Raw genomic sequence first — 23984 nt, forward strand, 5'->3', positions numbered from 1 at the left:
AATTACTCAGGAGTTTTGAATATGAAAGTCTGTTTCAGCTTCTCTTGCATATTCCTGGGTGTGTGTTTGTTTTTCTTCTCTTTCTTCCTTTCCCTCTTCACTTTCTACCTCCCTTGCCCTGTCTGCTCCCCTGATTTAATTTATCCTTTCTGCTTCCTCCAAAAGATATATGAGTTTACTAAAAAGAGAAAAAAAATCAGACATCTATAAAGGCATCCACCATTCTCTCAACATTATTTTTAGAGGAATAGGAAAGCCTTTAGGCACAGAAAGTGATTCTTCTTGAGATGCTCTGAATTGAAACCTCTTATCTCAGGCATGGAAGGGAGTCGCCCTCCCAAGTAAACTGTCCCAAGACCAGACACAAAATATAGCTCACTTTGTTCAACTCATACCTTTTACTGTAATTATCTTTTTCCCCCCCAAGAATTTCTAAAGTATTTTACTTTCTATCTCTATGGGAACGGTGATTTTCACATGAAGAAAAGATTATTCAGAATCTAGGCATATTCTTCCAGCTAGACAATACAAGGGATCAAACTCCTGATTTTCATTTTTTCAGATTCATGGAAAGAACTTTTAAACCAGGAAGGTGCTTTGCAGATCACCTGTCCCAACGCCGATGTTTTTAAAAATAGGAAACAGTCACTTTGACCAAAAGATGTTTTCCTTACCCCACCCAGACCTCTCCCCCTTGCAACACTCAAATCCTAAGGGCTGCTGGTCATCACAGGCCATTGCAACACCACTGGGAGCTAAACACACTGGGGTCCAGCCAATTCTTCCAAACAGCCATTTTCCACTGGAATCAGGCCTCTTCCCTCTTAGCATATGCAGCTGTTTTCTGGCTTCCTGCAACGGCATCTACAATATAAATTTCCCACCACCACACTAAAGTCTTTCATCCTTCAAGGTCCATACCCTCTCTTCCTCCTTGTCAGTGCTATCCACTGACTGTCACTGTCACTCACTGAAGACCTTGGAATTAGGCACCCCGCATCCCTTGCCATCATCTAGAGAGATGGCACTGTTCATGCAGAAGATCCACCAACAATCGAGCCTCCGAGATCCTTGGCTTATCAAGTCTAGCAACCTGCATTCACCACTCTCATGGCCATGCCATCATTCGAGAGCGGCTTCCTCTCAAACTCCAACATGGTATAACCTCATTTCCTTCGGCTGGTTCTTCAGCTGCTTTGACTTAAATGGTGGAGTCAGGTTCACTTATCTACCCGTCCGTAGCCTCTTGGGCTTCCCCTCCTTATCACTCTGAGCTCTGCAGGGCATAACTCAGTTCTCCTGCTTTTTCTTTCTCGCACTTCTGCAATCTAAGCTCCAACTTCTGGATCAATACAGTCATCTGGCTTCTCCACTCCTGCACTTGCGCTGTTGAACCTACACAGTGGAAACGTCCCCAGAAGTGACACAACCATCCAGACCGGTGTTATTATGAATGTGGGTCTCCAGCCTCAAGTGAGCCACCAGCGACCGTGGGCACATCCCGGTCTCTGTCCTCTCCCATTCCCTAGGGCAGCCATAAGACTTAGAGCTGGCTCTACAGGCCCAGCCCACAGCCATACCTCCCTCCCGGAGGTAACACTGCCTCCTGCTTCAAAGAAAAACCGAAGATCGCAGACCTAAGGTCCCTCGGTGTTCCCATACCTAAAACATATTCACTCACACTGTGCTGGCCAAGCTAAGCTCATCATTTAGTGGAATACATTTGTCTTTTCTTTCTCTCTTTTCTTTTTTTAAACAGCAACTAAGCCACCAAAGAGGGTTTGTCATTTTGTGCCATTTTGCTACAAAATCGGCACACTGAAATCTCTGTGTATCTGGTGGTGTTGTCTGGCATGACCTTTTAGCTTCCCAGTGGGGAGGCACCTTGCCCCTGAGGACATAAAGATAAACAAACAGGCCAAGTCAAGGAGACCCAACAGTCCAGGGTGCGGGTAAGGGAGACGGGCAGTACATGGAGAAACTCCCCTGCTCTTGGCCCAGCACCTAATCAAAGCCCCTCACATCCCCTGCTCTCTCCCAGTAGTGCCAGTGAAGTAGAAAGGCATCTGATCTCCCCCTTCCCTTACTTCTGTGTCATCTTGGACCTCTCATGAGGCTCAGACAACTGACAACAGAAGTGCCTCTAGTTATGTTGATACCCCTGCTTCTAATCAATGCTAGTTTGAGGATGATGTAAGACAGAAGCAACAGACGTTTCCAATCACAGACTAGAATATGACTTTAAAAAAAAACTAACACCTCTTCTACCCAATCAGACTGCAGCCTCAGCTGCCCTCTGCTGTCTGGTCCTCAGAAACAGGCATCTGAGGCCCAGTTCACTTCTGTGATGAGGGACGAGCAAGGCAGCCTTTGGAGAAGATGGTAGCTGATAGAGACCAGGGACAGCAGTGATGCTATCTGTGACCACAGGCGACAGCCTCAGACATCTCCACATGTAAGTATTACTCTGATCTTGTTGGGAATCCTTTTGTGTTTGTTGATTTTAATAATATCCTTTCTTCTGGAATAGGATCATTATTCTTGTTTTCAGAAATCCTAAGGAAGCAAAACTAACTCACATATGTTGGGGGAAGGAAAAGAGAACCAGAAGAAAAGAGTTAATGAAAAACAGTACAGAGGTTCCTCAGAAAATTAAAAATAAAACTACCATATGATCCAACAATTCCACTTGTGGGTATTTATACAAAGAAAACAAAATCACTAACTCAAAAAGAAAATCTGCACCCATGTTCACTGCAGCATTGTTTACAATAGCCAAGACTTGGAAACCACTTGTGTCCATCATTGATGGATGAATGGATAAAGAAAATGTGAAATACACACACACATACACACACACACACGAATATTATTCAGCCATAAAAAATAAGGAAATCCTGATCCATTTGGATGGATCTTAAGGGCATTATGCTAAGTGAAATAAGTCAGACAAAGATGTATGCTGTATGATATCATTTATATGTGGAATCTTAAAAAAAAAAAACTCTTAGATACAGAGAACAGATTGATTAATCAACTGCCGAGCCAGGGGGCTGGGAAGGTGGACAAAATGGGTAAAGGAGTTCTAAATGCACAAACTTCAAATTATAAGATAATTAAGTCCTGGGGATGTAATGTACAGTACGGTGACTATAGTTAACAATACTGTGCTGTATAATTAAAAGTTGCTAGAAGGGTAGATCTTAAAAGTTCTCATCATAAGAAAAAAAAATCTGTATCTACGTGAGATGATAGATGTTAACTAAACTTACTGTGGTGATCAGTTCATAATATATACATATATCAAATCATTATGTTGTTTTCAGAAATCCTAAGGAAGCAAAACTAACTCACGTATGTTGGGGGAAGGAAAAGAGAACCAGAAGAAAAAAGTTAATGAAAAACAGTACAGAGGTTCCTCAGAAAAAAAAAACGGCTTCCCCGGTGGCGCAGTGGTTGAGAATCCACCTGCCAATGTAGGGGACATGGGTTCGATCCCTGGCCCAGGAAGATCCCACATGCCGCGGAGCAACTAAGCTCGTGTGCCACAACTACTGAGCCTGTGCTCTAGAGCCCGTGAATCACAACTACTGAGCCCGCGTGCCACAACTACTGAAGCCCGCACGCCTAGAGCCCGTGCTTCACAATGAGAGAAGCAACTGCAATGAGAAGCCCGCACACCACAACAAAGAGTAGCCCCCGCTCGCCGCAACTAGACAGAGGCCCGCGTGCAGCAGCGAAGACCCAACACAGCCAAAAATAAACAAACAAATAAATAAATAATTTTTAAAAATCATTATGTTGTATAACTAAAACTAGTACAATGCTGTATGTCAATTATATCTCAATTTAGAAGAGGAAAAGGGAGGAGAGGAGGGAGAAGGCGGGGAGGAGAAAGAAGCTAGCCTCCATGTTCCCTGGCAAGCACCCGTCATGGAAGGTGGAGCCTCCTTGGGGTCTCAGTGGGGACCAAAGCAAAATGATCTCAGCATGAATAGGAGGCCAGTCTCGTGCCTCTCTCAGGAACCCTCCGCCCCACGTCCTTGGGATATCGCTGTGAATAAGGGGGTCCTATCCAAGTCAGGGTTGAACACTTAGGCCAGTCTAGGATTTATGCCAACAAGGGCCCTGCGATGGTTAATGTCATGTGTCAACTTGGCTGGGCCATGGTGCCCAGATATTTGGTCAAACATTATTCTGGATGCTTCTGTGAGGGGTGTTTTTAGATGAGGTTTATATTTGAAGTGGTGGACTTTGAATAAAGTGGACCGTCCCCCATAATGTGGGTGGCCTCATCCAATCACTTGAAGGCCTAGTAGAACAAAAGACTGACCTTCCCTGAGCAAGAAGGAATTCTGCCAGCAGACGGCCTTCTGAACTTGAACTACAACACTGGCTCTCCTCTGGGTCTCCAGCCTAACAGGTTTCCAGCTTCCATAATCACATGAATCAATTTCTTAAAATAAATGCCTCCTTCCCTCTCCCCACTCCCTCTCCTACTCTATCTCATCTGCATCTCCTAATGGTTCTGTTTCTCTGGAGAACCTGACTAATTCAGTCCTCCTACAGATTGAATTGCTAGGTCGTCAGGAGATAGCAGCTGTTTAGCTGTTGCCCTAGGCAGCATCTTCACCAGCAGGGCTAGCCTCTGTGATGAGATTCCAAAGTCAGGCTGACCTTCAGTGAGCACTGCTGCTCGGATGTCAAACCCCGTCCACAGGGTCAGTCCAAACTGCACCCGTGCTGGTCTCCTCCCTTCCCAGAGTCTCCTTGCTTCCATTAAACTTACTCCATCCCTCTGTGATCTGATCCAGTCCCTTCATGTCTCTTCCAGCCCACTGTTGCACCAGTATAGGACTTTCCAAAAGAACACGGTTATGATTCACCTTAAAAAAGTAAACGAAATTATGCAGAATACTTTTAGATTTAGATTTTTGGTATGCTTTGACTTAGAATGTACAGTGAATTAGAAATAATTAGTACTAATTAAGCACCATTTCCCAAAGCAAAGTAAAGCAGTTTTGCTGATAACGACCAAGGCCATGCATCTGAGTGGGGCTTAAGAGGAAATAAGCCAAAGAATGGATGAAGGAGTGAGAAGTGGGTTCCTCCTAGGGGGCAGGCATAGGCCTGGGCACTGCTCACCAACAATCAGTCAGCTAGGGTGCTGCATCCATCTGTGTGACCGATGGCCAAAGACCCCACCCATGGCTCCACCCTCCCAAGACAGAAGCCTCTTGGTTATCATCTCATCTCTCTCGGTCCCTTCATATTCACACACCCCAGAGAATAGTATCCACCATCTGTCTCTGCTCCCTCACTCCCATTCATCCTTCTCAGAAATCTTTATATAAATAATATGTGGAGGGCTTCCCTGGTGGCGCAGTGGTTGAGAGTCCGCCTGCCGATGCAGGGGACACGGGTTCGTGCCCCGGTCCAGGAAGATCCCACATGCCGCGGAGTGGCTGGGCCTGTGAGCCATGGCCGCTGAGCCTGCACGTCCAGAGCCTGTGCTCCGCAGCGGGAGAGGCCACAACAGTGAGAGGCCCGCGTACCGCAAAAAAAAAAAAAAATAATAATAATAATAATAATATGTGGATATGTAATTGTTAAAATTTTCCATATACATAGATAAAGAAGTAAAGATTCCCCTTCATTTCTTCTCTCTCAATCCTAGCCCCTTCTCCAAAGTTATAAGCACGAGTTAGCAGTTTGGTATACATCCTTTTCAGCTCTTAGCCTACCTATTTACGCCATAAGTATATAGTTCTTTTGTGTGTGTGCATTTTTATAAATGGCGTAATTTTTTTGTGTTATTCCAATAATTTCCTTTTTGTTTCCAAAGACAAAATGACCTTTTTAATTCAGTTTCAGAAAAAGCTGTCACATAAATTTGGTTTAGAAAACATGACAATAAGAGGCTTGGTTTTTCTGTAAATGCAAGGAAAAGAAATAACCGTTAATAGGTTCAATGATAATTTTCTGGATCTTCCTCTTGCATCAAAAGCTGTATATCTTCTCCCCAAAGCACCTGCTCCAAGAGCCAACTCACTCTCTTTACTGCCTCTAGCCGGGACAGGTAATTCCCCTCCACCACCCCTCTCTTCTTTCAGTCACACTGTGTTGGTGCTAAAGACCCTGGGCTCTGACCAATGAACAGAACTATCCTCTAAGCCAGCACCCCACAGGCAGTGGGACCCAAAGCCCCACTCCCAGTCCCCAGGGCAGAGGCCACAGAGCTGGCATTGTTTCCACTGTCTCAGGAAGAAGGAGCCGAAAGCTGACCCTCAGCACTAAGCAAGGCCTAATATGAAGAAAGACTGAGCGCTCCCAGGCCCAGAGTAGGCTACAAGCTACCGTCAGGAAAAGGGAGTTATTGCAGTCATTCCACCTTCAGAAATAAATAAGGGGAAAACTGGACCCTTTTCCACTACTATGGTTCTAAAAGGTCCTCTACTGCTGAGCTCCAAGGGGATCTGCAAGCACAAAAGGGTCTAAACAAATCAGGAGAACTTTGCCCTGGCTGAAGATAAGAGTGACGAGCAGGAAGACAGGTCAATGTAATAATTTGAGGAAGAAGATGCTGGGAACTTCGGCTCTTCACAGGGCTGCCAGCCCTACAGAGGACAACACGGTAAGAACCAAGACAAGCACTCCAGACTGGTATAGCTGGGGAACTGTCAGGCCCTTTCTTGATCCCACATCAGGAGTCAGATCCCATTCCAGGTGTGACACATGAGAAGGAAGATGAGTGCAAATTTGGCTGTGTGGATCAGTACTGGCCCCAAATACAGGGACTTCACAAGTTCCAAATGAGACTCAAAGCTCCCAGGGATCAAAAGGGCCGACAAGCAAAAAGAGATACCCCTGCACTCAAGGCAATACCAGTGCCGTGGTGGCAAATGGACATCACCATGGGAAGAGACTAGCTACAGAGAGCAATATGGGGAGACAAAGGGTGCTCTGAACCACTGTTGTTATTCCAGAACCTCTCCATCTCTTCTTTGGCTGTGGTTTCCAAAGGAACAGCATTTCCGATACAGAGCTGAGGACCAAGGTTGGCACAGAGGCAATGACGGCCAATATGTCTCAACAAGGGCACAGCCATCTTGGGTTCTGGCCTGGACAGAAGTCCAATAATTTCCTTTTTTCTCTTGACAAAATGGAGACCCTTCTCTTCTAATGTATGTACCTCACTTATGATGTGCCAGGCAATGATGTAAGAGATCTACGTTTCTCAACTGGACTACCACAATAAATTTCCTAACTCTCCCCCCTACTCCCAGCCTTATACCCTTCAATCCATCCCACACACCTGCCTGAGTGATTTTACAAAAGCCCAAACCTGATATTCTTATTCTGATGACTAAACTCTTTCACTGACTCCCCACTGCCTTGAGGATAAAGACCAAATTGTTAGCATGGCTTACAAAGCCCATCACAATCCAGGCCCTTCCATATATCAGGACAAAACTATAATTCGAAAAGATACATGCACCCCTGTGTTCATAGCAGCACTATTTACAATAGCCAAGACATGGAAACAACCTAAATGTCCATCAACAGATGAATGGATAAAGAAGATGTGGTATACATATAAAATGGAATACTACTCAGCCATAAAAAAATGAAATAATGCCATTTGCAGCTGCATGAATGGAGCCAGAGATCATCATACTAAGCAAAGTCAGAAAGACAAATACCATATGATATCATTCATATGTGGAATCTAAAATATGACACAAATGAACTTATCTATGAAACAAAAACAGACTCACAGACATAAAGATCAGACTTGTGGTTGTCAAAGGGGAGGGGGAGAGAGGGAAGGTTGGACTGAGAGTTTGGGACTAACAGATGCAAACTCTTATGTAAAAAGTGGATAGGGCTTCCCTGGTGGCGCAGTGGTTGGGAGTCCGCCTGCCGATGCGGGGAACGCGGGTTTGTGCCCCGGTCCGGGGGAATCCCGCGTGCCGCGGAGCAGCTGGGCCCATGGGCCATAGTCCCTGGGCCTGCGCGTCCAGAGCCTGTGCTCCGCGGCGGGAGAGGCCACAACACTGAGAAGCCCGCATACAGCAAAAAAAAAAAAAAAGAGTGGATAAACAACAAAGATATACAGCACAGGGAATGATACCCAATATTTTGTAATAACCTATAAGGGAAAAGAATCCAAAAAGAAATAGATATATGTGTATGTACAACTGAATCATTTGCTGTACACCGGAAACTAACACACCTTTGTAAATCAACTATACTTCAATTTAAAAAAAAAAAAAAGAATCCTGGCCCTTCCTACGTGGCTGGCCTTACCTCTTACTATAACCCTACACTCTAGCCATGCCAAAATGTTTGCAGTTCCCAAAGCATACCAAACCTGGAGCTGCTTCCTTGGCCTTCATGCCCTTATGTGCCTTCCAAGAAAAATTAGTTGAGTTGCAAAACATATATAAATAACCAAATGAATTCTGCTGCCGTATGGGAATGTTAGCTATACTGCTGTTAAAAGTGGTATAGAGGATCTAGCAAAAACTGTTAACTCTGTTTAGAATAAGGACCTAAAGCATCACTTTTTGGTGGCAATCAGATAGCAGAGTCAGCTGTCAGGCAAACATCTAGTTGCCTCCCAACACCCAGGCCAGCAGTCCCTCCCATTTGAAGCCCTTTCTGACTTCCCCGTAGAATCACTGTCCTCCTTAGTACGATCTCACTCTTCCCCCAGGACACAACACAAGCAAAGCAGCCGTAACATTTCAGTGTCCTTACTGACTTACATCTCTTTTTTTTTTTTTTCTGACTTACATCTCTTTCTTGTCCTGTCGGACAATATACACCTTAAGGGGCAGAGGCCTACATTTTTTTAATTGAATTAAAATATTTTTAATTTGATTTTAATTGACTTAAAATATTGTGTTAGTTTCAGGTGGTAGGTGCCTACATTATCTGACTTTTAATCCCCAGCACCCAATGCTATATATGACAATATAGTAGAAATTTTGTGGTTAAAATGGCAAATCAAAAAATATATTATTTTTATTGGGGTACAACTTAATATTTAAGATGTTACAAAGATATTGACAATATACCAAGACCAAAAACAAACAAACAAAAACTTTAAAAATGGCTTTTTAATAAGGTAAGTAGAAAATAAGAGTTAAAAATTGGTGAGGCCAGGACTGAGATTACTATACTTGCTAGAAGCACACCACATATTCAGCTTTCTAGAAGCCAGTAGCCATAACAAGTCTCCCAGAATTCCATAAGGTTAGAACAAACTGGTCACTAAGGAGAAGCATAACTAGTCCTGACATGGTTACCACAGAGAAATTTCTCTCAGGAGTCCTCAGAGGGGACACTATGTAATGAGATAAACAGCAGCTTTACACATTTCTTAGAATTAACACAGACACCAGTTTCAGAGAGATGTTACTCTTGAAAATCGTTTACCATAAACCACAGTCTCACACCAACACATTCAAATTGGCTCCCTCGCTGATGGTCAGGTTAATTAGAAGATATACCTTAGTTATTAGTGGTAGTATCCTTAACATATTTTGGACCATAGACAACTTTTTGAGAACCTGATAAAATGCTATGTATCTTCTCCTTAGAAACAACACCCTGACATAATATTTTGCATCTATTTTCAGGAGATTATGGAAACCTGAAGCTTGTCCATGGACCACCCAAGTTAAAATCCACAACCCAGAGGAAAGATGTACTATAGATCCTTGAGTCAGGCCTCCATAAATATTATTTCCCACAGCGGGACCTTAAAAAAGTGCTGCTCTCTGGCCTATGGGCTGAATTGTAAAGAACCATGTGCTTTAACTGTCAGCCATGGTGAGCATTAGGCTCCTTCTAGAAAAACAGAGGTGCCTACAAGGAACACCCAATCACTTCTGGAGGTGATACCATGGGCAAGGCCAAGAGTCTCCAGAATTCTACAACACAAAAGCTCTACAGTCCTACATCATTAAGCACGGCCAAAAATAATTTAAGTCTGGAAAATATTCAACATAGGTATAACCAAATAGATATCCCAACTGGTTTTTTTCCCCCTAATCTCATTAAAACACTCAAAGACTGTCTACTTTTTGAGTAATGTAACTTCCTGCAATGCGTTCCAAGAAAAATTAGTTGAGCTGCAAAACATACGTGTAAATCACTAAATGAATTCTCCTGCTGTATGGGGATGTGAGCTACACTGCCGTTAAAAGTTGGGTGGAAGGTCTAGCAAAAATTATAATGCTGAATTAGAATAAGAATCTAAAGCTTCACTTTTGGGTGGCAGTTAGAAAACAGAGTCAGCTGTCTATTAGGTATACTTTTAGATTATGATAATAAATTCATATCACCAATTTATCTTCAATTTTTTACCTTTTAGAGGGAGAGCATACTTCCAGTTCATTAAAAGTGATACAGTCCTTAGCCTGGCCTTAGAAACCCAAACATGAAAAACTCTAAACTCTCTCCCAGAGAAAATGTATTTCTTTTGTAGAAGGTTATTATGAGAAGTTTGGTCTGATATTCCACTGAAATGAACATATCAAGCCTATGTATGTTACTACTCTCCCATTATATATTACCCTATTTACTACTTTCTGTGTTATTTTCTTTTCTCAGTATTCTCAAGACTCTTGGAATTTTTTTTTTTTTCCCCAAGGAACTACATCAAGCTTACTACCTATATAAAGTTTCCGGAAAATAGCTTTATCCCACTTTTTGATATATAAGGCAACCACTCATCTGCTGGTAACTTTCCTATTCTCTATCATTCTCATAGACTTTTAACAGTGCCCACATCTGTAAGTGATGTGTGTACCAGGGGACTGGACTATTTCGAGTCCATGTTTTTCTGAGGAGAGGAATAACAAGATCAGAGCTGCTCTCTGGAAAGATTACTCTGCCGCAGAACAATATCCAGTTGATTAGATGTGTTATGGGCTGAATTGTATCTCCTACTGCCTCGCTGCCCCAAACTTATATGTTGAAGCCCTAGGCCTCCGTAACTCAGAAAATGACTATTTGGAGATAGGGCCTCTGAAGAGGTGATTAAATTAAAATGAGTCGATTAGGGTGGGCCCTAACCAAATCTGAACCAAGAAAAGGAGGTTTGTATGTGTGCAAAGAGAGATGACCACGTGAAAGGGCAGCAAGAAGGCAGCTGTCTGTGAGCCAAGAAGAAGCCTCAGAAAGACCAAACCTGCAGACACTTTAATCTTGGACTTCTAGGCTTCAGAACTATGGGAAAATTAATTTCTGTTGTTTGAGCCACTCAGTCCATGGTATTTTGTTATGGCAGCCCTAGCAAACTTACACAGATGGGAAAAGCTAGAAGCCATTGGCAACAGTCAGGGACAGAACTAGAGCAGCTGTGGCAACAATGCAGAGGCCAGCGTGAGTGTAAAAGACACTGCAGAACCGAAATGCACAGGGCCTGAGAAAGGGATGTGAGGATTGAGGAAAATGAAGAGTAGAAATTTACTCCAAGAGATGGGTAAGGTTGACAAGAAATTTTTTTAATATATTTTATATTTTAAAATACAGAGGAGTCAAAAAAAGGAGGCAAGTGATTCCAAGGAAAGAGGAGTTTCATTTTTCACTTTAGACACATTTCTAGATGTGTCTGGCTAAGCACTTTCTTTGTATCTTTTTGTCTTATCTTGTTCTTTACTTCCTCACATACTAGACATCCAAACAGTTATTGGTTGACTGAAAATCTCACTTGGTGAAGAAGATTAAAATAAAATAGGTCCAAGTACATCTGCTTTTTTTTTTTTTTTTTTTTTTTTGCGGGACGCGGGCCTCTCACTGTTGTGGCCTCCGAGGCTCCGGACACGCCGGCTCAGCGGCCATGGCTCACGGGCCCAGCCGCTCCGCGGGATGTGGGATCTTCCTGGACCAGGGCACGAACCCGTGTCCCCTGCATCAGCAGGCAGACTCTCAACCACTGCGCCACCAGGGAAGCCCTTGGTTGCTTTTTTAATCTTACACCACATGTCCTTAAAGAGTGAGCCTATCTTGAATTTCCTTGAAAGGGCCTAACTGTAATTTTTAAACATCCTTTTAGTTATTCTCTTTGCATTTTCTGCATGCTTTAGCTTATTCTGCATCTTAATCGTCCAGACCCCATCTTTGAGTTTCATTCCATTCTTATACAGTATTTATCCTTAATTACTTCCTACTCTTTCTATTTTACTTTTTAAATTAAATAAGCCATTTCAAAATCTTTGAGTGCTTTGGAAAACAACCCCTAAATATTAAAGAGGTGTTTCATAATAAATCATGACAGAAATACTTTCTAAACAAAAAAGAACGCAATAAAGCAAGGGGTGGGAGAAAAGATGACAGAGGCTAACTTTGCTAGACATGGTAAAGGCTCTGGGAAGAGTTTAAATAATTTTTTTTAAATCACTAATTCTGTTCAAATTTCTGCTACACCATCCATCTGGAATTCTGGCCATGAACTGTATTCTAAACACTAAGAAGTATGGAAGGCACAATTAATTACTTCTTGTCGCAAACAAAGAGATCATGTTTTGAAAAGCCAACAGCAAAAACCCTATCCTTATCTGTAAAATGAAAATGATACTTGTTTCAGAAGATTGTAATAAGATTAAACATATTGTTCATAAAGCTGACATAGAGCATGTCCTCAAGAATTTCATTCATTCATTGAAAAAACACTCAGAAAGTAACAAGGTCCAAGGAATACAGAGGTGAAGGTCAAACAACTGACCCTTCCCCTATGAAGGCACAGGGACTTTGCCTAGTCATTATGGTAATCTCCCTAGGTGTCTGGCTAAGGCTGGACAGATCCCATCAACCCCTCATGCTTTAATACCCCCCCTCCAAAACAGTCTGTGTCTCACTTTCCCCACCTGGTCACAGCTGAAGGTGTTGCTGTAATTCATTATATTTTAATCTAACACTTGTTGTATATGCCTTCTTCATATACTACTGTGCTCTACTAAACCAGTCAGCAAGATTGGCTTCCCAATTTTACTTGCATTATATTCCCATTACTAAACTGCTGCATTTAGAGTAATGTATAAATATAAGTATATAAGAACTACTTCTAAAACTAAGAAACACACTCAAAATAGAACATTTCTCTTTTCACATAATTGTTTTGACAAATGTTTTGCCTCAAAGAAGATAAGGAGATAAGATTAATCAATCTTACATTTAAAGATTAAAGATTAAATTTGACTCAGAGAGAGGCTCTCCAAATTTCTGATTCTAGTAAGATAAAAAGTAACAAAAGAGGACCAACCATGCAAAATCCACGATTATACCATCCCAGAATCAGAATTTCCAAGATGACAGGGACCTTCTTCTCGAGTCCCCATCCAATTCAAGTAGTCATCCAACCAGTGAATAATGACACCTGCCCCTACATAAACACGCACACACACTTGTCAAATAAGCCAAAGGTAGAAATAGCTAAGAAGGGAAAGGTCAAATGACATGAGAGAATAAAAAAATTTTTTTAAATAAAAAGATGGGAGAAGAAACATAATTAATAGAAAAAATGAAAATATATAAAGAAGACATATAGCAGGTGTTAAATTAAAATATATGTTATTAGGCAGTAAATAATTTCATTTCTAATTCAAAACAAACACTGTTCATCAAGTGTTATATTTCAAAAAGTAACTTTTTAAAAGGAGGTATTATTTGACTCTGTTACTCTCTTCCATTTCCTATTTATGTTATGACGATCTGTAAACCTATGAATTGTTTTCTCTTTATAAAATGATTCAGCTCAGAAAGCAGTAGAATGAGACTGGTCATTCAGCAATCTCTCCCACCCACCCTTGCAGACATCACATCACAAAGACTATGACTCACTTTGTCATACTGTTTCTATCCTTCTAAGAGTTTTATGATTGTTGTGATGAATACTGGCTCATAAATCTGAATGAATATTAGGATGAAACTATTTGTGTCATTTCCTCACAGCCAAAGCAGATACTAACAATGGTACCAGACAGTTCTTAATCCTAATTTATAAAATGATTCACAGGTTTTAGACCTGAGAGAGAGAGATTTAAGGATTAAAGTATATGATTCAAGTATGAATTCTCAGATCTGTATTTTTTTAATTAGAGGGTTATAACTAGTTCTGGAATTGGCTAGAAATGTTATGTTATTCAATAGCTGAAAAGAAAATCTTCCACAATAAAAATTAATCCTAACAAATGATTGTGTTTTACCTTTATTGCTTCCTTCAAATAACGTGAAAGGTGTCGCTGCAGAAGGAACTACAGTGATGCTACATTCAGTTTATCCATTTTACACGCCTCATGCTGAAGTACATATGCTTGTTTATTTAAAGTTCTAGTTCATTCAACAATACAGACTGAACCTCTTCAATGGGCCTCAGCCTGGTCATTCACTGAGCAGTGGAGTCAAGGGGATCCTGGGGTGAGTAAATGCAGTCTCAGACCTCAGAATAGAATAGAGTAAAGGACTGCTAGGTAATGTCATTTGAATTTTAAAAAATCCTTGCCAACTAGAAATTTCTAGTAAAATTGAGGGACGTGAAGTTAAAACATATCAAGCTATTAGAGAGAATTTTTAGATAGCGTGCAGGAGAAAGACAGGTACAGGGCGGTATGAAAGAAATGGGGCCTGACGCATGCCTAGGACTGGGGTAAGGTAAGAGGATTAATGGCCAATTAAAGGCTAAGAGAAGAAGGATGTGAGAAGACGATCAGAAAGGAAGTTAGAAGACTTGGCTAATTTGTTGGGTACATGTTGAACTTAACACACATTCTTTGAGGGGACACAGAGAGGACAGAGCTCACAGCCCCAGTGCAGGAGACAAACACATAAACAATTACAACAAAAATCATGAAGTCCGTACAAGAATATGTACCAAGTACTATGGGAAATGCAGAGATAGAAACAATTAATTCTCCCTGGGAAGGCAGGGGAAAGTTTCACAAAGGAGAAGACTACTGAGCTGACTCATAAAAGATCTTTCCAGAGAAAGGTGGGAGTGGGAGGAGGGTGTGAGAGAAGAATTGATAAGGAAAAGAAGGATTTTCCAAAAACAAGGATCACAAGTGGAAAAGCCCATCATTGTAATAGTGATGGGTCTGTCAGACTAGAGACTACAATGAAAGCACAGAGCACTGGCAGCATCAGGGGAGTGCGGATGGCAGAGAGTGGGAAATAAGACTGAGCAGGTAGGTCATATTTGAGAGGGAAAGTCGGGGAGGGTATGGTTGTAGGTAAATAAAGGACAGGGGAAACCAAGAGACAAGGCAAAGAAAAGTCACTGAGGTAGGGAAGACTCCAAGGCTTCCAGCTTTGGAGACTAGAAGGATAATTTCACTACAAACAAAATTCGGTAGGAAGGGTGCTAGTTGGAGAAAGCTATGTTATGGTCTGTTTTACGTGGGCTGAGTTGAGGCTGTGGCAGTGCATCTGTCTGTCGGGCAGTGAGAAACACGGTACTAACACAGAGATGGGAAATCAGAGACAAAGACTATAATTGATCTGCTGAAGGACCATGAGTACACAGAAAGACGGGGAGAGGGCCAAAACAGAGCCTTGGGGAATATTATAGCAAAAGACCAAAAGAAGGAGAAACCAGAGGAAAAGACAGTCGGATGGGTGAGAGGAAACCAGGTTGATGTGGTGTAACAGAAGCCAAGGAATTCTCGGCAAGACAGAGGCAGACAATGGTGTCAAGTGTCAGAAGTAGGGTGACAAATTGGATAAGTCCATGTGATTGAACTGGAAGACTGCTGGGGCCCAGAATGATTTAAGTAGAATACCAGGTGCAGAATCCAGAGTTAAAAAGAGAAAAGGAGATGAAGTAGAAGAGTGTACAGGATTCTAGGGTGTTGGCCACAAAAGAAAGAATGAACAATGCACAGCATACCTGAGGAATTTTATATCACACAGTACATGGTAAAAATCTCAGGTGCTTTTTAAAGAAAACAGGATTCATAATGAGAGCTTTAAACTAATTATCCTGAGAAATGATTCACCTTTTTATAGATTACCCTTAAAAATGCTAATAGCCAGCTTTTAAGACTCCAAAATATTTTCCAAATATAATTTTGTTACATATAATCATCTTCATTAAAAGACTGACCAAGTGTCTAAACGTATGTGTTAACTGCACCAAGAGAACTATAAACCTCGACCGTGCTTTTATACATCATGTGGTCCAGGAGGAGTTATTCCACGGGATGGTCCACACAGAATGTTCTCATCAGCAGCTGACATTTAGTGAGAATTCCCAGAGTAAAAGATACAAACCTTTTATGATGTTTATTTATATGGAGAAGTCATGGTTCCTACCTTAAGGTGCCAGCATTTTCTCAAAGTGCGTAAATCATGAACAGAGAATAATCCACTCACAGAATCTAGCCAGATCATTACTACACTATACAAACTTCCTTTAAAAAACAAACAACAACAACAAAAAAAAAACGCCCCCCCCCCCGAATATCTTAAAAATCTGTGAAATAAAAGGTCTGAAGCCTCCCTTTGAATTTCGCAAGTTCATGTTTTTAACGATGAGGGGTTGCATGGAATATGTGCCATGGTACAGGGCACGGGAGTCACACAGACCGGGATCCCATCCCTTCTCCACATGGGAGTGGACGGGTCCCCGAGTCTTTTCAAGGCTCAGTGTCCTCTGGAGCCTGGAAGCCGAGAAGTGGGGCAAGCAGGCAGTCACCTCCTGGGAGAAGCCCTCCTCGGAGAGGCCCAAGGGTCGATCCAGCACTTCTCACTACCTTCATTTTTTCCAAAATAAGAGCATCTGGAATAAATTTGATGTTAAAATGCACACAAGCAGCATACTTTGCCCTTACTATACTCCACCACATGTTGTACGTGCTGCTTGGGATAAAATGTTCTCTCTTCTGAATGTTTTCACGTGGTTCACTACTTTAGCGCATACACTTAACGTTACCCATTCCCATGGGCATTTGGAAGAGGCCTGTAAAAACATCCAGGACGCCGAAGGGAAGGTGGTGGGTGTGCACCGCGCACGCGGGGGGAAGCACAGGCTCCGTCCTTGTTTTTATCTTGCTTTTAGCAAGACTCTCGTGTCAAACACAGGTTATTCCAGGATTTTAAGAAAAGTGCGAAAGCAATTCAAGAGAGAACCCAAGTGAGAAGCACAGGTGATCTTCAGCAACACTGAGAAGCTGGAAACACAGGCATCCAGGCGTCTGATCCCTTCCTTTCTGCCGCCGTCCGCCCCGCCCCGTGTCCTCTCCAGAACCTGAGCTACGGCCCCCGCCCCTAAGCAGCGCCCCACATTCATGCCACAGCCTTCACAGCTCCCCGCCCCCCAGCTCCGCCACCTCCAGTCCTCCTGGTCAGGTTTTGGGGAAGAAACTGCACGTGCAATTTAATCAACGCTAAACGGTAAAATCCGAACGCTGCTGAACTCTTCCTTCCAGAGAGACCCTCCTCCCTCGGTATCCGTGGGGGGCCGGTTCCAGGATCCCCCGCAGGTACCAACAACCGTGGAGCCTCAAGTCCCTCGAGGAACGTGGCGTAGTACTGTTGACCCTCATCTCCGCAGATGGGGAACCCTCGGATACGGAGAGCAGACTGTACTTGCATTTTAGAAACGTCCGGAAAGTGTTAACGCCAAAAGAATAAATTTCCAATGACAGATTTTAGGGTCCATTGGGCAAAACAGTTTGAGGAATGGGGCCTTGGGTTTTCCAACGTTTCAAATAGGTCTAGATATCTGGGCCTTAATTTGGAGGGAAGTTGTAGCAACGGTTAACTGATTTCTCCATGTTTCCTGAGCAGTTTTGCTCATTCAGGGGAATGGAGGGAATGTAATTCAGAGGATATTGTTATGTCATTTTTTTCTTATATATTTCCCATCAGTCTCCTCCTGGTTTGGTCAACTATCAGTACGCCTTCGACATGCCAGAAAAAAACACTGTACTTAAACTTATGTCCAGGTTGGGCTATACAAAAGTGGCCTAAATTTATCATTTTTAGGTTTACATTCTTGTCAGGCTATCACCTGGTACAAGGTGATTTTAAAAAATCAGTGTCTCCACAGATCTGGATGAATATTCTACTCTTCACTTTTAAACACTTTGTCTTCAGCTAGTTATCAAGTTGGTAGGGTTTCTCAACCTTAGCACTTTTAACATTTAGGGTCAGAAAATTTTTTGCTGAGGGATTAGGGAGGTAACTTGTGCACTGTGGCATCATCCCTGGCCTCTACTTATTAAATGCCAATAGCACCCTTCCAGGCGTGACAACGAAAAATGTCTCCAGGCATTGCTAGATGTTACCTGGAGGTGGAAGGGGGCAGGCAGTATCAATCCTATTTGAGTACCACTGAGTTAAAATCAGATTACAAAAATGACAGCCCAGCCCAGAATTGGGAATAAAAAGTTAATGGTTGTTTTTACAAGGGTGGTAATGAGGTATGCAATTCAGAATTACCCTCACTCGCTAGCCCCTATACAGTTTTGTTCTAAAGGAAATAGGGTATCGAGAGTGTCAAAGAAAAAAACTGTAACGAATAAAATGTCTGGAAAAAAAGAAAACAGTACTAGGGGAAGCCTCAATATGAACCCAATCTGGGGGAGAGTTCTTCTGTCTTCTAGTCAAAGAATATGCTCCTTTTTGTGCTACTAGAAAACAGCAAAACTAATTGGGACATATGTGCACCTTGCCCTAACCAGCTGGGCTAGCCTGGCAGACAACTGCAGAACAAACTCCAAACACAAAGATAATTTTGTGAAATCCATTTAAGTTACCAAAATAGAGAAAGAGCGCTACCGATAGATTGGACTACAAGCATCTTTTCAGATTCACTGGATAGTACATGAGAACATTTTTTAATTATGGCAGGCCTGAAAAAAATTACAGACCTGCATCTTTTGCTTGCTGCTATTTTGGAACCAATAAAGACTCAATTCTTATGAAAGCACATTTCCCATTCCCGAATTTGTCAATGGAGCCTTGGCTGCAGAGCTCTCTCCACTTCCTACTCCCGCATTCCAAAGTGAAGCACACACCATTAGCATCATAAGGTAAAGACGGACTCCTGCGGGTCTTTTCTCAGGCAAAAAGAGGATCAGGTTTTCCACCTGAAACCCATAAAGGAAGGAATGGCAGAACAAACAGCTTTCAAAAGAGATGTTTTACCTACACTTACAGGATGACAGTTAAAATGTATCTGATCTCTTTCTCTCACTTCCAATTCATCAGTATTTTTATCAGCCCATTTTACACCCTTTTCTCCATCTTTTCTCTAGACCAGTGGTTCTCAAAGTGTGCTCCCTGGTCAGCATCACCTGGGAACTTGTTAGAAATGCAAATCAGGCCCCACTCCAGACCTAAGCAATCTGAAACTCTAGGAGATGGTTCAGCCATGTGTTATAACAAACCCTCCAGGTGATTCTAATACACCCCTAAAGTTTGAGAACTAATGACTGAGGCCAATCTTCTTTCTATAACCACAGATAGATTTGATTTTATTTTATTTTTACAGAAAACGAAACTGCATACTAGTAAACTGAGTCCTCTGTGCACTTTATATAAATCCTCATTTGATCCTCAAGCCTGATGCAAAGTTGATTATCCCCTGTTTCGGGATGAGGAAACAGACTCAAGGGTTAAGGGTCGCTCAAGGTCCCATAGCTAATAACTGCAAGTGGAAGATTAAAGTTTTTGCAGTTCTTTTCACTACTGCAACAAGGGTCTATAGCACTTTATTAATACAGTCCATATTTTCTGCTTTTTCAGTTTTCCGAAATTCGGGGAAAAAAATAGAAATGGATGGGTGACAGCAGTGTGCTGCCTTGGATCCTACCGAACTGGAATTTAAGGGCACGACTCTGGAAAGGTATCTTTCCAATAAGGAACGTTTAATTCGGCTGCGGTCCCTCCTGGCTTTGTCCCGGGGACTGCGCGCATCCCACAGAGAGGGGTCGGAACTTAAGGCTGGGGGCGCCGGCGGCACCTCCGTGAGCCACCCACCTCTGCTCGGCCGCCGGGCATCCCCGACGCGACAGGTTGGCTGCGCCCAGAGAGTCGCCGGCAAGGCCCGGGCGCCCTGCGGCTCCGGGCCCGGGGGACTGGTTTACCAGTGGAAACCGACACACTCCAAAGCCTGGGCGAGCGTCTACCCGCCACCGCAGCTCGGGGCAGGAGGGGTCGAGTGGTGAACCCGAAACCGCCGAGGGCCGCGCGGGGAGACACCACAAGCCCCACTGGGGTCAGAGTGAAGAGAAGGAAGGAGCGCGGAGGCTGGAAGGCAGGGGCGGGGGAGAGAACGGCAGGGGATGGAGAGGGCGCGGGGGAGGAAAAGCCGGCCAGCACTCACCGTGAGGGTCGCTCTTCTCGCGAACCCCGTCCACTCGGCCGTCGGGGTGGATGCGCAGGAAGAAGCCCCCGTTTTTGCAGTACAGCCGCTTGGGGTCCTTGAAGTGGCCGGGCGGGAAGGCACCGCTGCCGCCGTCCTCCGGCAGGGCGGGCAGCGTGGTGATGCTCCCGGCTGCCATGGCCCCGCCAGCGCCCGGCCGGGGTCCCCGAGTCCCTGGAGCCGCGCGGGGAGTCGCCGCGCCCCGGCCCCGGCCTCGGACGCGCTCCGGGGCGCGGCCCCGGCCCCGGCCCCCCAGCCTCCCTCCCCGCGTCACGCGGCCGCGCCCGCGGGCCCCCAGCCTCAAGCTGTTCCGCGCTTCCCTCTCCGCCGGCCCTAGAGCGCGGGGAGCCGAGCGGCCCGGGAGCTGGGGGTGAGGGCTGGGTGTCTCGCGGCCGCCGCTCTCGGGAGGGCCGCCTCCCGAAGCTGCAGCGCTAGGGATCCTTTTGCAACCGCGGGCACAGCGTCCGCTGGTCTGGCAGCAGCAGGGCCGCGGCGTCACATCTTCTAAGTCTCCACCCGCGAACGCCCACCAACCCCGCAGGCCCCTGGTCCTCCTCCCTTCCTGCGCGCCGCCCCCTACTCGCTCGGCGTTTTCTGGGGCCGGTCTCCGGGTCGGGCGCTCTGGCCGCAACACGCAAGCGCGCGACCTCCATGCCCGGCGCGGGGGGGAGCCCGAACGCAGCCGGGGGGCGGGGGAGGTGCGGGGATGCGGCGGGAGGCCACGGCCCGGGCCTCCGCCGCTACGGGGGCTTGACCCCGCCCGTTCCCCAGAAGGCGCCCAGCCCAACCCCGCGTAACCCAAATCACATTCAGACTTTCTCCACACTGCGGAGCTTTTTTGCTGTGCAACCAGCCGTGATCCAACTTTTCAAAGTTTAAATGCAATTTTCTCCCCCATTCTTTTTCCTTGCCAGCGTTTCAAAGCGGAGAAACTATTTCCACCCCCAAGAAGCAGAGGAATCGGAAGCGAGGGAGGGTTCTGTGTCAGAATAGGTTTTGAACATCTCTCATCACCAAAAGACGAGGTTTACGCACAAGCACAAACTGTTAACACTGAACGCAGAGGCTGAAGTAGTTCTCCAACATAAGCGAAGAGAGAGGCCAGAGAAGGGGAGCGGGTTGGGTTGCTAAGAGGAAAAGGTTTTTCTTTTACTAGTCTGACTAACTTGAATTAGACAAACGTGGAAAGATGAAGATGGGCCTCAAGTCCTCATCGTGATAGAAGTATGTTAATGTCTTATTCTAGCTAAACTGTTAGGCATTTCTTGGAGGGAGGGTAGTTTACTGAAAATCCCAAACAACAAACTTGAAGTTAATTGCACTTTGCTAATTTTCAGTAGAATATAACAGGTACTACAGATTATCAAAATTTCCATCCACAGAACTTCATATACTGAGCACCTACTGTTTGCAAAGCATTTCAGTAAGTGCAGTGGGAGATACCCAATCTTCTGGCACAGTGAGGCTGATACATGGGGAGCACGAACAACACAAATACCAGCAGAAAGTGTCAAGGCCATAGCAGTGTAAAAATAAAGTGTCGTGAGATTTCAGATAAGGGGTAACTCAGCTTGAGGGTAGGCAGGGGTTAGGGAAAGCTTCTTGGAAGCTGTGAGAATACAGAAATTCCTCTATTTAAGAACATATTTGGTTTCAAAAGATTATCCATCAGTGCACTTGTTCATAAGTTTCCAAGAGGTGTTTAACTCTAGATGCATTTCTAGGACGTATGAATCAATTCTTTGGAGCTTTAAAACCACGAATACTCTTCTCCGGGCTGATGTATGTTCTCTGACATCTCTCTCCAAAATGGACAGGTTTTATCTGCTTTGAAAGTCTGTTAAGACAAACAGCTCCCTTCCAGATGATCTCTGTGGGTATCCTAGGGAATGCTTAAAGCTACTGCAGCATGCATCAGGTTGCCACTTAACTTTGAAATCGAGTTAGATTTGAATAAGCCTTGAACTCCGTGTCACACAAACCTGAGTATTCCAAGAGCAAAGGGATAAAAGCTAAGTCAAAATATTTTTGAACAGTAGCATCCAGAAATTTGGGGAACAGCTACAAGCAGTTAAGTAATCTGTATGCTAATAGACCACAGGTCCTGTGGAACTGCATCCCATGTACAATAACTGCTTGTTTTCTAGTTCCTTCCAAAACCAGAGGAGGAGATGTCACATGAAATGGATAAGCCAGCTCTGGGAATCTAGGTCTCCAAGACAAATAGTGTTAATTCCAAGAAGACATCATTAAGAAAGTTGTCTCATGTTCCTACCCAGACTCTTCTCAACACACACCTGTAAACACACAGAGAGACAGACAAAATATTCTTAGATGCAATCAATTTGCTCTCAGCTGAACCATGAGCACTCAACTTACATTCTCAATTTACCCAACTATAAGGATGAATATTAAAATAAAGATAATTTTGAAAAATAACTAGAACCAATAGGAGAATTCTATAAGATGATGGATACAAAACTCATTATTTTTAAAAACCATTAGTTTTCAGTGATAACTATTTGGAACCATAAAGGAAAGAGGAATTTCCCTTACAACACCAAGGTAAATTACTTTGGAATTAATAAGAATTGTTCAGAATCTAAATGATGAAAAGTACAAAGACTTAATGAGAACTTAAAAAAATTTTAAGCGTTCCTGGATGGAAACATACAGTAAAATAACAACGTCAGATACCCCTAACCATATTTAAAATTTTTAAACAATATTAGTATAAAATTTTAGCACCATTTTAAAACAATCTAACAATATTGTAAAATTCATTTGGACAAATAAACGTATAAGAATAGCAAATACTTTTTTCTTAATTGCAGGGAAAAAATCTGAAAGACTTTTATGTGGACAAAAATGATTACTATATATCTTCAATGGAAAATTAGGCATTGTCTAGGTTATCTGATTCTGTGGGGTCTCTGTACCTTTGTCTTTGAGCAAATTTGCAAGTCTTGTAAGTTGTAGATAACTGTCATGGACTGAATTGTGTCCCCCCCCCCCCATTCCTGTGTTGAAGTTCTAACCTTCAGTGTGACTGTATTTGGAGATGGGGCCTTTTAAGTAGGTAATTAAGGTTAAATGAAGTCATAAGGGTGGGTTCTTATAATGGAGTAATTAGGCAAGAAATGAAATAAAAGGATCCAGTTTGCCAAGGAAGAAGTAAATCTATCTGTATTTGCAGAGTACAAAATCTTATATATAGAAAACCCTAAAGAATACACACACACAAACACAGACACACACACAACTATCTGAGCTAATAAATGACTTCAGCAAGGTTGCAGGATACAAGACCAGTACGTTAAAATCAGTTGTATTTCTTAACACTAGTAAAGGACAATCCAAAAATGAAATTAAGGAAACAATTCCATTTACAATAGCATCAAAATAAATAAAATATTTAGGAATAAATTTAACCAAAGAAGTTCAAGACTTGTATACCAAAAACTACAAAACATTATTTGGAAGAAATTAAATAAGGTGTAAATAAATGGGAAGACATCTGTATTCACGGATTGAAAGACAATATTGTTAAGATGGTAATACTCAAATTGATCTACAGCTTCAATGCATTCTCTGTCAAAATTCC

The 23984-nt window shown here is 43.2% G+C and overlaps 1 protein-coding gene and 1 pseudogene across 2 annotated transcripts in view; both read right to left on the bottom strand.

The window, feature by feature from the left end:
• Window positions 1-20519, bottom strand: part of FGF2 (fibroblast growth factor 2) — a gene marked incomplete at both ends in the record, with an annotated part of 55941 nt that extends 35422 nt beyond the window's left edge. Inside the window, one exon of the mRNA XM_079714796.1 lies at window positions 20342-20519. Coding sequence (XP_079570922.1) covers window positions 20342-20519 — 178 coding nt within the window. The remainder of the gene's footprint in view (window positions 1-20341) is intronic.
• LOC307061120 (succinate dehydrogenase cytochrome b560 subunit, mitochondrial-like) lies at window positions 6601-7108 on the bottom strand (annotated as a pseudogene). Its single transcript has one exon. The product of its transcript is annotated as a succinate dehydrogenase cytochrome b560 subunit, mitochondrial-like (transcript).
• Window positions 20520-23984: the final 3465 nt, after the last annotated feature.

This window comes from Hyperoodon ampullatus (genome assembly GCF_949752795.1).
Source record: "Hyperoodon ampullatus genome assembly, chromosome: 1".
Taxonomy (NCBI): Eukaryota; Metazoa; Chordata; class Mammalia; order Artiodactyla; family Ziphiidae; genus Hyperoodon; species Hyperoodon ampullatus.